Genomic DNA, 17,809 nt, shown 5'->3' on the forward strand with positions numbered 1-17,809 from the left:
AAATTTTGAGTTGAAATTTGGCATGTATATATTAAAATGTTGAATCATGCGAAAGGCTTTGACCTAGTGGAAAATGTATTGATCTTGGTCATTCTAGTTTTATTCATCTAAGGTCGTTAAAATGTAATCTTGGCAAAAATGGGGTGTTTTCCAATATAAACAAATACAACCAATATGTGCATGATTTCTAGACACTCCGGAATGATTATCCATCAAATTTCATCCCAGGACTCTATCATTTGACCCACCGTCAAATTAAAATTCTATTTTAATAAATCTCATTGATAAAAATTTACTAGCCATAGGTCTTCATCCTCCAAGCCTCATTTGACTAGTCAGACCTCACCACTAGGATTAGAGATTCAACAAATCCTAGTATATCAAATTTCATAACCTAACTCTATTCTTTGACCATTAAATTAGGAAGATTTTGTTTTTATACATTGGATTAGATTACTCTTTCATTTGTCCCAATCTAAGACTTCAAAATGGTGGGTTTTGATGTCAACCCTCCATTAGATTCTCCAAACCACTTAGACCAATAAATTTATGCCTATTAGACTTAAAAAGCCCTAAAACCCCAAGAAACCCCGACTTAAAGCTTAAAAAAGATTATATGGCCTTTATGGATAACTCCAATTTATGTTTTGTATTATTGGAAGCCTTAAATTTGATCCAACTTTGTTAGGCATGCCTAGGCCTCACATTAGATGCATGAAACCACATCAAATCAAACCCAGATTAAGGCAAATGATTGCCTCTACAAAGAACAATGGGTTACAAGCAATCTCCACGCACAAATCATAGTTTCTTACATGTTAACCTCCTCCTAAAATCCTAGACACATGGAGAACGATTTTCATACTTGTTTCTTCCATTTTCTCTATAAAGATGAGTTCAAATCGATCCAAGAGGAAGAGAAGAACATCTTAGAATTGTGTTGTCATTATAGTTTGGAGAAAGAGGTGTCTAACACTTCACCTTTCCCAATCCATTCGTATCAATAATCTTTTCGTTGAATGTTTCTTTCGTGGAAAAATGGAGTCACTATATTAGGAAAAAATAATTTGTCAAAACTGAAATGAGGGCTTATTTCCTCTAAAAAAAATGGGTGGCAAATTCCAGGCTCCAATTTCTACACACAAGTAGCTCCCACATCTCTTCCTATGAAACATTACAGCTGCACATTGGGAATATCTCCCCATGAATATCTCCCTTCTCATTCATGGGGAGATATTCCCAATACACAACAATGGTGTTTTGTGGGGAGGGATGTAGTAACAATTTGTGGGTAGTAGATTGAGAGTGGGCTACTCCTTGTCTTGAATCAGCCATGATCTTTCCAAATCTTACAATAGGCAAACTAAACTAATTCATAACCAAGTTTGAAATTGTATGAATGTAGAGAATGCTTCACTTTTATCATGAAGAGAAAACCAAATATAATGTGAAAAACAATCAATTGAAACCATGTAGTATTTGAAGACATGAACAGATGGAACTAGGGAGGAACCCCATAAATCCAATACTATTAACTCAAGAGGTGAAGATACATGTGTAGTAGTAGAAAAGAAAGGCAAACAATGAGTTTTACCTAACACACATGATTCATAGAATGAAGAAATAGTGTTACTAACAGGAAGACTATATTTAAGAACAATGGAAGAAAAAGTAGAGCTAAATGGGCGACTGTGCCACTGTTGCCAAATGTCCAAAGAAACCCTAGTGTTGACCATATAGAAGATGCCATAGGCAGAGATAATTGATATAGACCTTGCTATTCGCACTGCAAAGTAGTATTTGCCTTGTTTGCTGATCTTTCACAATAAAGAAAGAATGATGAAATTTAAATATCACATTGTAGTCACGAATGAAATTAGGGTTGGACACAGATTGGTTCAATTCACTTCTATTTAATTTTGTCAACCAAACCGAATATCTCAGATTAACTAGTTTGCCAACCGAAACTGACGGGAAGAGACATAAAACCGGTAGTAAGGATTATTGGATGGTCGGTTTGTTCATTTTCAACAACTGAGACCAATTGGGGTTTGGGCCCATGACCCAAAGGAACTTTTATCTATTCTGTCATAATTGTATCTCAAAGGTTGAAACCTCACTGTTGGCATAAGTAATTGCTAGTATAGTTGCCTAAAAACATTCTTTTTAAGTTACAATTGTACAAGCATTTAGATTACTCATTTAATAAATGCATTCTAAAATAAAAATAATAATAATAATAATAATAATAATAATAATAATAATAATAATAATAATAATAATAATGGAAGAATGACCAATCATATGTCAAGGAAATAATAACAATGTTTTATTCAGAAGAACCCAGAAGGGTTTCAGCCATTTACAACCAATTCCATCAATAAATCGTTCCAGGAGTCTATGGGCCCAGAGAAACACCATTGAAGGCAGTCATATTGAACTTCTGCATTTTTATCCACTGCAAATGGCTGGAAATGTCGGTATGGACCTTGGTGCCCATCAGGCCTTAATAAACAAAGCTGGGTTATGTCAAAAAGTTTCAGTTTCACCCCATTTTCAGATGCTATGCTCTCTGCTTTTGCAAATTCATCTAACTCAATCTCTTCTGCCAATTTTGCTTCAATCTCCCCTTCTTTAAATGGTCTCTTCCTATCGCAAGTCCCACCATTGTGCCATTCTCCATTCTCAAAATTAAATTAAATGATCTTGTGTTGAAGTCCTGAACAAAATCAGCCCCTTGTGATTGGATGTTGCAATTAATATGGTTAAGTAGGTACCAGATGAAGGGCTTTGCGATAAGCATAGCCGAATCCAAGCTCAGTTAAGCTCTTGTCTGAGCAGTAGTGGCAACCCACAGTAGTGTTATTCTCATGGTTGACCGCAGACTTGAGGAACCATTGTCCTCCAGAAATTATCATGTGATCTAGACTTTGGTATTGGTCTGTCCAATTCTTTCCAAGTTTGTCGAGATAAAGCTGTACTTCAGATGTTGAGATTCCGTTAATGTCTTCAGAAATGGCATCTTTTACAAGGAAAGGTGACCAAATCACTGAGAGAGTGAAGTTGTAGGAAGGGAAGTGCCATGTTCTGGATCTGTATTCTTCATCATGATAGACTTGTACAGCTTTTTCTACCTTGGAGAGAACGCAAAGCAGTGACTGCACATGGTTGCGGGAAATTGAATCACCAATCAATGCCCATGTTTTATTCCTCATCAACTCAAGAAATTTATCTGCATTAAACCGTTGCAGCTCACAATCCTGGGGGCTCCACTTCCCGTAAAGATACTCTGAATCAGGGCGACCATTCCTCATGCAATTTTTATATGATGCTCTTCTATGAAACTGCAGCTCTCATTTGTGTAAACTGGAGGTGATTAAGATGATGTGAGAGTCTTCAATGGGTAAACAATGGTACTGTCGACATAGCCTATGAGTTTTTGGCTGAAGAGAGTGCTTTTAACTTGAAAATGCCAAAGAAGATAGTTCAAACCATCCAGCCGTATAGTGATCAGTTGACTGAAGTTAAGCCATGATCCTATTGGAATGAGGGACAATACTTGTGAGGCCTATGAAGGTGATTGAGAGTCTTGAGAGTTTGACATGGTTGAATAGAGTTTTCATAACATAATACAAGAGAGATGAGTGGAGAATTTGATAATAGTATTCATTGTATGAGTGCGAATATATATACACTAGCGGGACCCGTATAATGTATGCAAAGTTAAAATAGAAAGAGCCACATGACATTTAGTTGTTCTGACTACAATCCAAAATAAAGCCGTAGTGAGAGTGGCTAATCTCTTATAGGGATGTCAAGGGGTCAAGTTAAATGATAAATTCAACTTGACTCACCCCTACATGATCAAGTTAGGGTCAGACTTATTAGGGTTTATTAGGGTGTAGGGTGAGGTTAGAGTTTTGATTATTTAACCCAAATCGTGTGCAATTTTAGCTAACATGGTTTATTGGGTCATAATATTTCTACACATATAAAGGGTATTCTTATAATTTGGTCTAAATTCTAACCCCCAACCTTAAAGTTTATGATATTGTTTTAATTTAAAACGGAGGGTGTCTACGGTTCGGTTAATCGAATCATGGCACTTTTTTTTAAACCGAACTGGTGATACCGGTATTTCCAATTCTCCAAACTGAAACCGAACCGATACCACCGGTTAACCGGTCCACCGGTTTCGGTTTTTGACCGATTCGGTTCTTCGGTTTTTTATATTTATAATATATATTATACAAATATATGTATAATATTATATAATAAATAATAAATGATATATAATATATTATAAATATTTGAAAAATATATAATAAATATAATATATTTATAAATAGGTCATTATAAATATAATATAAGTATATATTTATATATATAATGAATATATATATTTATATAAATTACATAGAAAATATGTGATATATTAAAAATATATACCAGTTGGTTCAGTTAACTGTCGGTTTTTTGTAGGTTAACCGAAAACCGAACCGCTCCTTCAGTTTTTCAAAAGTCTCGAACCAAAACCGAACCGATCGATTCAGTTAACCGCATTTTGCGGTTCGGTTTTTTGGTTTTTTATGGACACCCCTAGTTAGATTAGAGTTTTGATTATTTAACCCAAATCGGATTCAGGTTTGCCTCCTCCGCCCACCAGGTCATAATACCCCTACGCATATAATTTGATCTAACTTTTAAGCCCTAACCTTAAAGTATATGATATTTTTCACTATTTGCTTTTGTTTTTTACTTTCACTTTGGAGAAGTGATACTTGGAACCTATAAACCAATTTCCAACTTAAATTAATGGCTCTTGAGTTTTCAAAAAGTATTACAAGAATACAATTGAATGACAATGGGACGGGTTGAGTTGATACCGAGTTGAATCCTACAGGCCGAGTGAGGCAGGTTTAGAAACTGTATAATATTAAGTCGGGATGGGTTGGGTTTGAGTGGAAGCATGGGAGGGTTGGGTAGGTTGAGTCAAACCCGTGTCAATCTACCCAACCCTATAGGGTTCAACTTGATACCAACCCAACACGTATCGTAGTCTTTGAATTGTATTATTTGTGACACATTTTGAAAACTCAAGAGCTATTAATTTAAGTTTGAAATTGGTTTATGGGTTATTGGGTTGACATCTTTTTTCTTTTATATTTATTATGTATAGACCATTTTGAGAGAAAATGAGGTAAGAGCCCTATGATATTCTTAATTAGATGTGGTCATGGGTCAGGTTAGGCTATGGGCTTACTTTAAAGCTTTATTAATGTAATTATTTTAAACATAATCTATATTAATAAAAATTAGTTTTAAAATTAATAAATTTTTCATAGTCAAATTAATTTTATAAGATTAATATTTTTAATTAATTTTATTTATAAAACTAATTTTATTACAACTTAATTCTATTTATAATATCAGTACTTTAATTGGACTTTTAATTAATAAAAATTATCATTATTATTATTATAAACAAATTTGATTTGATTTTTATAATTTTAAATATGACTTAAATGTATTAAAATTATTACTTTTATAGCTTTATTAGTAATAACTAGGGCTGTTCATAAGAATGCCCAACCCGACCAAACCGACCAACCCGAGTCGGTTGGGTTTTCATTCGTACTGGTCGGTTTCGGGTTGGGCACATACAAAAACCGATATCTCGGGTCGGTTTCGGTTTTGACATAAGAAAACCGAAACCAACCCGACCCAAACCGAACTAGTCTTTCTTCTACTAGTTTGGTAGTTCCTACTTCCTAGTTTGAGTAGTTTCCTAATTCCTACTAGTTTTCTAGACTTCTACTAGAAATAGAAGGCCCATTAGGCAATTACAATTAGAATTCAATTAATTAGGTGTCCTTTTTTAGTTTTTTACCTAGATTAGACAATTACAATTAGAATTCAATTAATTAGGTGTCTTTTTTTAGTTTTTTACCTAGATTAGGCAATTACAATTAGAATTCCTACTAGAACTAGAAGGCCCATTAGGCAATTACAATTAGAATTCCTAGTTTCCTACTAGGAATTCTAATTCCACTTTTGTCTTCTCTTAAAATCTTCTATTCTCTAACTTAACTTGGTTGGTCCACCCCCCTCAACTCAAGTCCTCAACTCAAGTCCTCAACTAATTCAAAGTTTATTCAGCTTTGTACAAGAGCAAAACCGAAACCGACCCAACCCGACTCAAACCGACCAGGTCGGTTTGGCCTATCAGTGGGTCGGTTTCGGTTCCCACCTCTGATAACCCGACTAGGTCGGGTCAGTTGGGAAAATCCCATGAAACCGACCCAACCCGACCCGTTAACACCCCTAGTAATAACAATTAATAATCATGCTACCTAATTAAGTTAATTAGGATTTTTTAACTACATAAATAAGTTACCTAATTAAATGGGTAACATAAAGCACTGGCTTGTTAAATAATTTACACTTACAACTGTTGTATAACATATGGATCCATATTGGAATCAAACTAATGGACCCATATTTAGTAGGTGTCTACACTAAAAGAGGATCTATATCCAAGGGTGCAATTTGAGCAAGCCCAGCCCGAGTCTGAACCAACCCAGCCTACAAATTTACATGGGTTGGGCTTGGATTTTCAGTCATTGGGTGGAGCCCAGGCCTAAATGTTTAGGCTTTCTTAATTTTTGAGGTCAGGCCTAGGCCTAGCCCTTAGGCAATGTGAGCCCAGCCCAACCTTATCCCACTCAAGCTCAAAGAACTATATACATACATACATGCTTCTGCCGTCTTTCACACAGACCACTTTAGTGCTTGACTCCAGTCTCCTACAACAAGGAAGTTTGGAGGGCTACTGTCACCATAGGAAAACCATAGGCATGCTTGAAAACCCAAAAGACCAGTTTTTCTAACTAATTTGTCCCCTTGTTACCGGAAAGACTAGTATTTCCTCCAATTGCTTCTGATGCTTCTATGTGGTTGGTTTGAGAACACTAGTACAATCTAAATAGAGACAAAAAAGAACTTTATCATTTATATCAAATATACATTTGTTTATTGGTAAAATGGACCGAGTCTAAAGACAATTTTCATTTAGTAGCCAAAACTTGAATACGGTTGTTTTTCATGATGGAATTCCATGTATCTGATTAGCATATAAAAAATGAGGAAAATATACACCATATATATACATGTCAGGTACATCCAATCACCCATCATGCACTGCTCTCTGTTCTTCCAATATTTGGGATCCATATTGGTAGGCTTGAGCTGACATAGAGGACCCACTCCATGATCCGCCCAACATACTCCAAGTCTGGCTCACGCTGATGCTCGGATGATCCTGGACCTGTGAATAATGGTTCATCATAGTTTTAAACCTCCACTCCACACTGGAGATACTTGTATCTGATACAAACTCTGTGACAGAGGCTTGGCCTTCAAGCATGCCCACCACAGCAGACATAGTAGGCCTTAGTGGCGCACATGTATTAGTGCATAACAGAGCCACATTAATCATCTTCATAGCCTCATCCTTGTTGAATTCCAATCCCAACCTTGGATCCACTAGATCCAACAAACTTCCTTGGTCTTTCAGGATAAGGGCCTAGACATTATTAAGAAAAAAAAGTAAAAAAAAAAAAAAAGGATGAAACAAAAACATCTAGATGTCCTGAATGATGAAAAAGAAACATAGAAATATTTTTTTTTGGATAAATCAAAAATCACAATTACCCAATCAAGAAGATCAATAAATTCCTCCTGTGGCTTGAAAGAAGTATTTCTCTTCCCACTGACAATTTCCAAGGCAACAACTCCAAAACTGTAAACATCTGCTTTGTTTGTCAAGTAACCCTTCATTGCATACTCTGGTGCCATATATCCACTGAAAATTCAGGATTAACACATTATATTTCCCCTACAGAGATTAGAGTAACCCATGAAAAGTAGGGTAATATTGCTTATACTGCAAAAATTGTTCTCATGAAATTCTACTTAACAGGGCATGCTGACATGTCAGATTTGGGGCAGGTCCATATACATCCAGACCCAGACCCCACTACCTGCATCAGTATCAGGCCCTAGGGTCTGGTTGGGTTAAGGCCCAGATATGAAATAGGTGGCTTCAGATCTGGACTGATCAAATAATAATAACTAATTGGGTATTATTGAAATTGACAAAATGCTTTTGAATCACACTAAAATATAAATTTTATTAAATGATATTAATTATAAAAGGAAAAGGTGCAGTTTCTCTATTCCCTCCTATAAACTTCAAGATACATTTCATATACTTACATGTTCCCTGCACTAAATGCACTAAGCAATCACTATATGGCAGGTGTACTTACTCTCATATAAATGTCTTCGCACACATGAAATGGAACACTTGTCAGGCCATTACAAATTGATTTAGTGCAATAAGTGCAGAAAATCGCCATGGTCCAAGTTGAAAAAATAATAATGTGTCTTTTAAATCCCAAAATCTAACATAATAGCACTCAGTTCTAAAATGTAACAAGAATTAGAAACTGAACTGCTCTGGTTGCTGTAACTGGTAGCCATTCAGGGAAATTCAGGAATTTCATGTTGTGGATTTTTCCACTTCCTAATTTTTTTCTCAGACATAGAAAATGCCCACAGACATCAATTATGACTTATAGGCAGAGTAGAGTATATGAACTCACAAGGTTCCAGCAACTCGAGTACTTATGTGAGTATTCTCCTCTTCATAAAGCTTGGCCAAGCCAAAATCAGCTATCTTAGGGTTAAGATCCTTGTCAAGAAGTATATTAGTAGCTTTGATATCTCGGTGAACAATCTTCAATCTTGATTCTTCATGGAGAAAAGCCAAACCTCTTGCTATCCCAATACAGATTTTCTGCCTAGTTCGCCAGTCCAATTTTAGTTGGCATTTTCTGGATCTTCATATCATCAAATTAACCCAAATCAGAAAGTAAAATGTTAGTTTTTAGATACAATATTGGTCCCTAAGAAAAAAAAAAAAAGTAAATGAAAGAGGAGAGCAAAGGAAAAGAAATCAGAGGAACACAAAATCATTGATCTTACCAAACAAGGCATGAGAAAGGCTGTTATTTTCCATGAATTCATATACTAGTAACAACTGATTTCCTTCAATACAGCATCCATAAAGCTTTACAAGATGTGGATGTTGCAGAGCAGAAATCATGCCTATCTCATTGACAAATTCCCGATTTCCTTGCTTTGATTTGGAAGAAAGCTGCTTAACTGCTATTATGGTTCCATCTGATAAATGACCCTGCAATTGAGTAATAAGTAAACAACATACAGTTTCTTCTATCTGACATTTACAAGGAAGAGATGTATGCTGAAAGAGTGATCAACCAAGATTGTGGGTTCTTATGTAGATTGTAAAATATACCTTGTACACAGACCCAAAACCACCTTCTCCTATCTTGCTTGTGGAATCAAAGTTGTTTGTGGCAGCTTTTATTTGCCTCAATGTAAAGGAGCCAGTTTGCATGTCTAGACCTCTCAAGTCTGTCAAAGCAGCTAAGCTGGATAAGAAATATGGCTTAGAATACAATAGATTTTTGTAACTAACTTGCATTCTATGCTTGAGTTTTCACTAGGGATCCACATTCACAAGGAACAACATCATGTCAGTGAGATATTAATGATAAGCAGAGTATGAACCACAAATGATGAACATATAAAGCCAACTTTTCTAATCATTTAATTTTTAATTAAATTTTATGTCAATAGTTCATGTGTGTATAATATGTATAATTTCATCAGGTGATTATTCTATTTTAAAGTTCACTACTTTGTAAATAAGTTATTAGTTGTTTATGACATTAAACAAGAGAAGTCTCCTTTTTTTTTTATTAAGTATATCCCTCTCCCCCTTCATGAAATGATTAATTTCATTCTTTTGATAGGATTTGTATATGGGTTCTCCCACCTTGGTCCATTGTGCTTTTGTGTCTTTGACAGCCTCTCCACCAAATGGTACCCAGAACCATAAAGACAAGGGCCACGACTGAAACTATGATTCCAGCTATGACACCTGCTGATTTCTTCTTCCCACCTTCTGAAGGAGGTACAAAGTCTGCATGAAGAAACAATATTCCACGCTTAACATATTGGGGATAGATGAAAAACACAACTATCAAGTTAACAGGATGTGGCAAACCAATTTTGTAAAAGTATTTCATTGACACAAGCAAACAAGTTAAACAATAAGGAAAGCATACAAAAAGCAATTAGGTTTACCCTATTCGTCAATATAAATTACTAATTTTAGTAGCCTAGAGGAGTTCAAGGTTTTATACCATAAAATGTGAGTACAAAGAAGCATTGTGTTCAAAGACTTAAGGTTCCCCGATTTGGGGACCTTGTCTACTTCCTCAAATTTCCATTGAGGAAGTATGGATCCTTGTTTGGTTCTTGAAACAGTGGAGCTGTTGCATTTCTCTCAAGTTTCCATGATATGGGGATTTCATTTGGTTAATGGAATTATGAATTTGGGTGAGGGCTTCCTCTAGTTTCAGGGTCATCACCCTCAACTTATTTCCTACATATACCTCCTGGAAGGCATTCATCTATTTTATTTCGACCCTTGGATTTTTTAGGTGTGAAAATCTTGTTCAAGTCAAGTCCTAGATCAGCTGTTCTATAGCTGCAGGTTTTGCAAAGGGAGAGACTATGTTACCCAGAGAAAGGTTTAAGAATGTTAGTGTCAGTGGATAATATATCGATCATCGAAATATAGGAAACATGTTGGAAATGTCATATGGAAATAATATAAAATTCATATACATGGTACACACATTGTGAAATATGTGAGCATATAGAATGATATTTTATGAAATGATAAAAGCATGGGTACACCCTTTTAAATTACTGCCCTGTTCCCAACCATCAAACAAATCTAAAAAATCTAAGTTTAGTAGACAAAATAATACATTGAGAAGTTGTCCTGTAAACTACATGATAGAGTGAGTTCAAGCAAAATTTAAACTCATAGAAAATGCAAGTGGTTCTAATAGATCACCCAAATAATTTATTAAACAAAGCATAATAAAGATTTGACTTCATGATTGAAAGAATTTTGGGCTTTGCTCAAAGAAGTAATCATGCCCATTAGGCAGGCAATAATATCTCTACTCCATATATCTACAGTATCATCATCAACTATGTCATAATACTTTATGTTGGTAATATTTTATGTTGGTGCCCATAGAAATGGAAATATGTCATGGAAATATTAGGAAATGTATGGATATTTTAACCCATGACCCAGATATGGACAAGACAAAACTGGAGCATCAACTTGATATGACATCCTTGTATAGGTATTCAGTATTACTGGAGAGGTGTTGTGTAGCCTAGCATTGTGGGCTTGAGCCTATTTATGTTATGTCAATGACATTTACTTGTATAACTTCCTTCCTGGGCTAAATGGGCCTGGGCCTACTTTGTTTTTATGTTTTTCTTACCTCCTACTAATCAGGGGCCGATTTGTCATTGTATCTCTTTCTTATTGCCCTAGTATAAAAGTTGTCTTGGAGGGCTGGAGAGAGGTGCCGCCCATTTCTTCTAAACCTCTTTTTCTTCTATTCTCTTCTTCTTCTTCTATAGAACTGAATACAGACAAATACAGACATGGTATCAGAGCATTGATACTATCCTAACCACTGATTCAAAATCTTATATACTGTTCTGTTATTTTTCATTTTCTTTACTTAGGGTGTTAAAGAAACCCTAGTTCTGCTTGTGGTGCTCTAAACCCAGTTGCTTTCTTGGGTTTTCCCTTGGGAGAAGATCCAAGGGAACCTAAAAGTTCGGTAATGCTCCAATAGGGCAAGACAAGCTGTGAGTAGTCTCTGGACTACTACAGTAACCTGCAGTAAGCAGGTTAAGATTTTGAACTGCAGGAAGGTGCAGTCCAAGAAGGTTTTTAGATATCTTTGTGGAAGACTTTTTATGTTCGGTTAGAGGCTCCCATCAGAGTGGGAGTGAAGTACAGGTTGTTGCCCTCTACTTCAATTTTTTAGAAGCTGAACAGTGTCTCGTTGCAGACCAGGTGTTTGTTTTGTGTTGCAGCCCAAGTTCCTCTATTTTTGTTCTGTTTTGTGTAGGAGTTTCTCCAGTCTACAGGCCAGTAGTACAGATTGTTCTCTTCTGTTTTTTGGGTGAAATTTCACATCAGAAACAGTTCATTATGTTCTCAAACTCTAGTGACATAACCTCCAAGGAAAGTCAGCCAAGTGAAAGCTTATTCAACATGGAGAACACTAGCTTCCCAAATCTTCAGATCACTGATGTGAAACTAGATGAATACAACTTCAAGGAGTGCTCCATTTCTGCAAAACTTCACATCACAAGTCGTGGTTTACTAGGGTACATAGATGGACAAGTCAAAGAACCTACATATGGAACTTGGATAGAAAAAAAAATGCACTTGTTATGACATGGCTGTTATCTTCCATGACACCAAAGACTGCTAGAACAGTCCAACACTATCCTACAGCTCATAAGATTTGGGAAAAATTATCTACCACCAATGGACAAAGGAAAAACAATGCAAGAATTTTTAGAATGACACAAGACATTGCAACCTTGACTCAAGGAAGTTTATCAGTTGCAACTTACTTTGCTACTCTTGAGGGGCTTTGGGAAGAGCTTGATCACCATCTTGTTTTTGATTGGAAGAATTCTGAGGACCAAAAAATGCACCAAAAGCAAACTGAGGAAATGAGAGTATTCAAATTTCTTGCTGGACTCAACTCTTCTTATGAGAGCATCAGTTCTTAGATCTTGGGGAGAGATTAACTTCCCTCTTTGCAGCATGTTTCTACTTAATTAGAAATGAGGAGATCCGGAGAAAAGAAATGAAGGTAGAAGCCCCTCCACAGCTGGGTGAACATTCAGCACTTGTTTCAACCACACAAAAAGGAGGGAAAGGAGGAGATAAAAGAAATCTGAAGTGCTCTCGTTGTGGGGGAGAGAGACATACCAAAGAAACCTGCTGGGTCTTGCATCCTCACCTTAAACCAGCATCTCTTAGGAAGGAGAAAAAGCTGAATAAAGGTCCAAGACCTTATGGACATGTAGCAAGTTCAAATCTGGTGGATGAATTGCAAAAGCCTATCACCTCGAGTGCTTCTTCGTGTATGGGACAGACCACTACTTTCCCAAGCAGCTTCCCTGAATTTACAGCAGCAGAGGTAGACATTCTAAATCGGGCTATGACTCAATTCAAACAATCCACTATTCCTTCCTCATCCTTTGCCAAGACAGGTATGTTTTCTGCCCTTACTGCTATTCAGTCTCATCCGAATGACCCTTGGGTGATTGACTCAGGTGCCTTGAACATATGACAAACAATTCTTCCTATTTCTCATCTTATCGTCTTGGTTCTGGGCAAGATAAAGTAAGAGTTGTTGATGGTTCTCTTTCCCTTATTCATGGAAAAGGGGATATCCAACTTGGAAAGGATATTCCTCTTAAATCTGTTTTGCATGTTCCAAACTTTACTGCAAATTTGCTTTCAGTTTCTAAGATCACCAAAGACTTGGATTGTATTGTGACCTTTTTCCCCATACATTGTGTTTTCCAGGATCGGCTGACGAGGCAAACGATTGGGAGTGGTCATGAGGCTGGTGGTCTCTACTACCTCAATGAAGATATCATTTCAGCTCATCAAGCTTCAACAAGTCACATTGGGGAATGCAAGGAGTCTAATGCTACCATCTATCTTTGGCATACTAGATTGGGTCATTTATCTTTTACCTTGTTAAGAGTCTTGTTTCCAGAATCATTTCAAAATGTGTCAATTGAGAGTCTATTTTGTGAAGTGTGTCAGTTGTCTAAACATTGTAGAACAAGCGATCCTAACTCTAATAATGAAGTTAATGCTCCTTTTGATTTGGTTCATTCCGATGTGTTGGGTCCTTCACCCATTACTTCTATGGATGGTTATCGTTACTTTATCAGTTTTATTGACCACTTTACAAGATGTACTTGGATTGACTTGATGAAAGGAAGAGAGGAAGTACCTAGAATCACCATGGTTTTCTATAAAATGATTGAGAGTCGGTTTGGGAAAAAGATTAAACAATTCCGTTCTGATAATGCAGGAGAATACTTCAAGAATTCTCTAAATGTGTTTTTTGAAGATGAGGGAACATTACATCAGTCCTCTTGCAGCTTCACTCCACAACAGAATGGAGTTGCAGAGAGGAAAAATAGACATCTATTGGAAATTGCTCGTGCTCTCTTGTTTCAAAACAAGGTGCCAAAGAAATTCTGGTCTCATGCTGTTCTCATTGCATCTTATCTCATAAACAGGATACTGACTAGAGTTTGGGGTATGAAGGCTCCTTTTTCTCTTTTGTGTCCAAATCAACCTACTTTTTCCTTACCCCCAAAGGTCTTTGGTTGTGTGTGTTTCATTCATATCAAAAATCCTAAAAGGACAAAGCTAGATCCAAAGGCAATCCAAGGGGTGTTTTTAGGCTATTCTCCTACACAAAAGGGATACAAGTGTCTAAATCCAATTACTAGGAGGAAGTTCATTACAAAAGACTTCACCCTTCATGAGACTCGGTCCTTTTTTGACCCTCCTCAAAATCCCCTTCAAGGGGAGACTAATGGGGTGGAAGAGACTTCCTCGGGGGTTAATCCTTTTGTTCCTGCTCCTACTCCACTTCCAATTGCTCCTCCTGATCCAATTCCTTCTGAACCTATTGAGTCTACTTGTCCAGTTGATGAAGATGTCACTGCTCCTAACCATTGTGATGAAGAAGCCAAAGAAGTGACTACTCCTAACCATTGTGATGTAAGTGTTTATCAAAGGAAAAGAAAGAGAGACTTGCTAGTTCATGATTGCAACCAATTGGATTCCGGTCAAGGTATGGTTGCTCCCACTACATCCACTAGTCTTGATCCCGATCTTCCCATTGCTTTGCGGAAACCAGTTCGATCTTGCCTCTCCATCCTATAAATATATTTGTCTCGTATTCTCATTTGTCTCCTACCTATCACTCTTTTGTTTGTGCATTGTCTTATGTTTTTACTCCTACGTTCTCAGAGGTTGTTGTTGACCCCAAACGGAAGGAAGCTATGGATAAAGAAACGAGAGCATTATTGAAAACAAACACTTGGGAGCTAGTGGATCTACTAGATGGGAAGAACACTATGGGGCGTAAGTGGGCTTACATAATTAAACATAGAGTAGATGGCACTATTGAAAGATATAAAGCTAGATTGGTTGCAAAAGGGTTCAACCAAAGGGAAGGTATTGATTACAAGGAGACTTTTGCTCTAGTTGCCAAATTAAATACAATTAGAGTTACTTTCTGTAGCAGCAAACTTTTCCTGGGAACTGCATCAATTGGATGTTAAGAATGCCTTCCTAAATGGAAACTTGCAGGAAGAAGTGTATATGGACCCTCCTCTAGGATACAACATGAGAGAAAAGGTGTGTAAACTAGAAAGGGCCTTGTATGGTCTCAAACAATCCCCAAGAGCATGGTTTGAGAGATTGTGCAGAGCAATGAAGGAAATAGGGTATAAACAAAGTGGTGCAGATCATACATTGTTCTATAAGAGGGATGGTGAGAAGTTGACAACTCTGATTATCTATGTTGATGATATGGTGGTTATTGGATATGATACAAAGGAAATTATGGAATTAAAAGGTTTCTTAGCCTCAAAATATGAAATCAAGGATCTAGGGCACTTGCGATATTTCTTGGGAATAAAAGTGGCTAGATCCAAGGAAGGGATTTACATCTGTTAGAGAAAGTATGCTCTTGACTTGCTAAAGGAGACCAGGAAGTTTGGAATCAGACCTACTGACACTCCCATAGAGCAAAATCATGGATTGCAAGGAGGTGATGAGGAACCTTATCCTGATAAAGAAAGATATCAACAGTTGGTTGGAAAATTGTTGTATCTATCTCTCACTAGGCCGGATATTGCATATTCAACCCATGTAATTAGCCAATTCATGCATAATCCACAAGTCTCACATATGAAAGCAATAGAGAGAATCTTGAGATATCTCAAGTCATGTCCTAGGAAAGGATTACTATTTAAGAAGCATGACAAAATAGAAGTTGAAGCATTCACAAATGCTGATTGGGCTGGTTCCCGTGGAGACAGGAAATCTACATCAGGATATTGCACCTTTGTGGGTGGAAATTTGGTTACGTAGAGAAGCAAGAAACAGGCTGTTGTGGCAAGATCAAGTGCTGAAGCTGAATATAGAGCCATGGCTCATGGTGTTGCTAAACTTCTTTGGCTTCGAATCCTCCTAAAGGAATTGGGGATAGATATAACTGGACCACTCAAGCTCTATTGTGTCAATCAAGCTGCAATTAACATTGCAAATAACCCAGTCCAGCATGATAGAACGAAGCATATCGAGATAGATAGACATTTTGAACGTGAAAGGATTGTCTCTGGAGAATTCTGTATACCCTACATGCCATCAACAAAACAACTAGCTGATGTTTTCACTAAAGGACTCACAAAATCCAGATTTGTGGAGCTGTTATGCAAGATGGGCATGATAGATATCTATGCTCAGCTTGAGGGGGAGCGTTTTGTAGCCTAGCATTGTGGGCTTGGGCCTATTTATGTTATGTCATAACATTTACTTGTGTAACTTCCTTCCTGGGCTAAATGGGCCCGGGCCTACTTTGTTTTTATGTTTTTCTTACTGCCTACTAATCAAGGGTAGATTTGTCATTGTATCTCTTTCTTATTGCCCTAGTATAAAAGTTGTCTTGGAGAGCTGGAGAGAGGTGCTGCCCATTTCTTCTAAACCTCTTTTTCTTCTATTCTCTTCTTGTTCTTCTATAGAACTGAATACAAACAAATACAGAGAAGAGGTTTGAGGGGCCAATTTGTATCAAATTTCAGAGGCCTAATCCCTTGGATGGAGGCTACTTTTGGTTTAACTCTTAGGCTCTGTTTGTTGGCAGTGTAAATCTCAACCAGGTAGAAATTTTGCACCCAGTTCAGTTTTATATCTGCTTGTTTATATATTGTAACTATGATTTGCACTCCTTCCTGATACAAAATTTGCACTCTTTTGTGTCATTTGCACTCACTGGCAGTGCAAATTTTGCATCCCAAAAACAGAAACAAAATTTGCACCACCTTCCTCTTACTTCAATTCTCTCTCATATAAAGTGGGGAGTCGGGGACCACCTCACCTTGCATCCTACCCCACTCCTAAACAGATAACCCTCCTACCTCCATTCATTTTCATATAAAATGGAGGTAACTTCATTTTAGTTCTCACCAACAAATAGGACAGTCAAATCTGAAGCAAAAGTAAACCAGAATTTGCACTCAGCCCTTTTGCACTCCCATGCATTTACAGCAGTGCAAATGAATTCGCATTTCAAACTAAGCCTTCCAGTGGTCTATTTCTTGTGGTTGGCTATGCTCTTTTTGCGCCTTCTCTAGATCCTCTTTACTTCTCTAAGAAAATTGTATCACTTAAATCATGTAAATAAATTGTAAAGTCATTTATTCCTAAAAATTACAACAAAATTTCTTTTATTGATAAAAGAAATTTCATCGATTATGCTCAAAAATTAGCATTACAGGACAAGACTATCAATGCCTGATTTTTGCCAAGGTGGTGAAATATTGACACAAGCTCCCCTCCTTTATTTTGTTCCACTCAGTTTGAATTTTTTCTAATACTTCGAATCTTTGTTTATGCTAAAAATTTCACTTGAAACATTTTCTTATTTCCTTCTAACCTTTTTTGATAGGTGAAGTATAAATTTCATTAATAGGAGGGAAAGGCTCCCTCAACAAA

At 36.8% G+C, this 17,809-nt stretch overlaps 1 protein-coding gene, 1 long non-coding RNA gene and 1 pseudogene across 2 annotated transcripts in view; 1 reads left to right on the forward strand and 2 right to left on the reverse strand.

Moving 5' to 3' along the window:
- Nucleotides 1–2,354: 2,354 nt before the first annotated feature.
- Nucleotides 2,355–3,623, reverse strand: LOC148867128 (protein trichome birefringence-like 23 pseudogene; annotated as a pseudogene).
- A 3,406-nt stretch (nt 3,624–7,029) lies between these two features.
- The window catches only part of LOC148867129 (putative leucine-rich repeat receptor-like serine/threonine-protein kinase At3g14840), a 40,647-nt gene continuing 29,867 nt past the window's right edge, over nt 7,030–17,809 (reverse strand). The window contains 6 exon segments of the mRNA XM_088976463.1: nt 7,030–7,585; nt 7,714–7,864; nt 8,667–8,903; nt 9,030–9,259; nt 9,383–9,501; nt 9,926–10,168. Of these exon segments, the coding sequence (XP_088832589.1) occupies nt 7,187–7,585; nt 7,714–7,864; nt 8,667–8,903; nt 9,030–9,259; nt 9,383–9,501; nt 9,926–10,168 (1,379 nt within the window). The 3' untranslated portion in view covers nt 7,030–7,186.
- Nucleotides 11,176–13,974, forward strand: LOC148867130 (uncharacterized). Its single transcript, XR_016109015.1, has 2 exons — nt 11,176–13,266; nt 13,586–13,974. It is a non-coding gene; the product is annotated as an uncharacterized LOC148867130 (long non-coding RNA).

This window comes from Nelumbo lutea, chromosome 3 (assembly GCF_056320005.1).
Source record: "Nelumbo lutea isolate HS-2025 chromosome 3, American lotus-T2T, whole genome shotgun sequence".
In the NCBI taxonomy this organism is placed as follows: Eukaryota; Viridiplantae; Streptophyta; class Magnoliopsida; order Proteales; family Nelumbonaceae; genus Nelumbo; species Nelumbo lutea.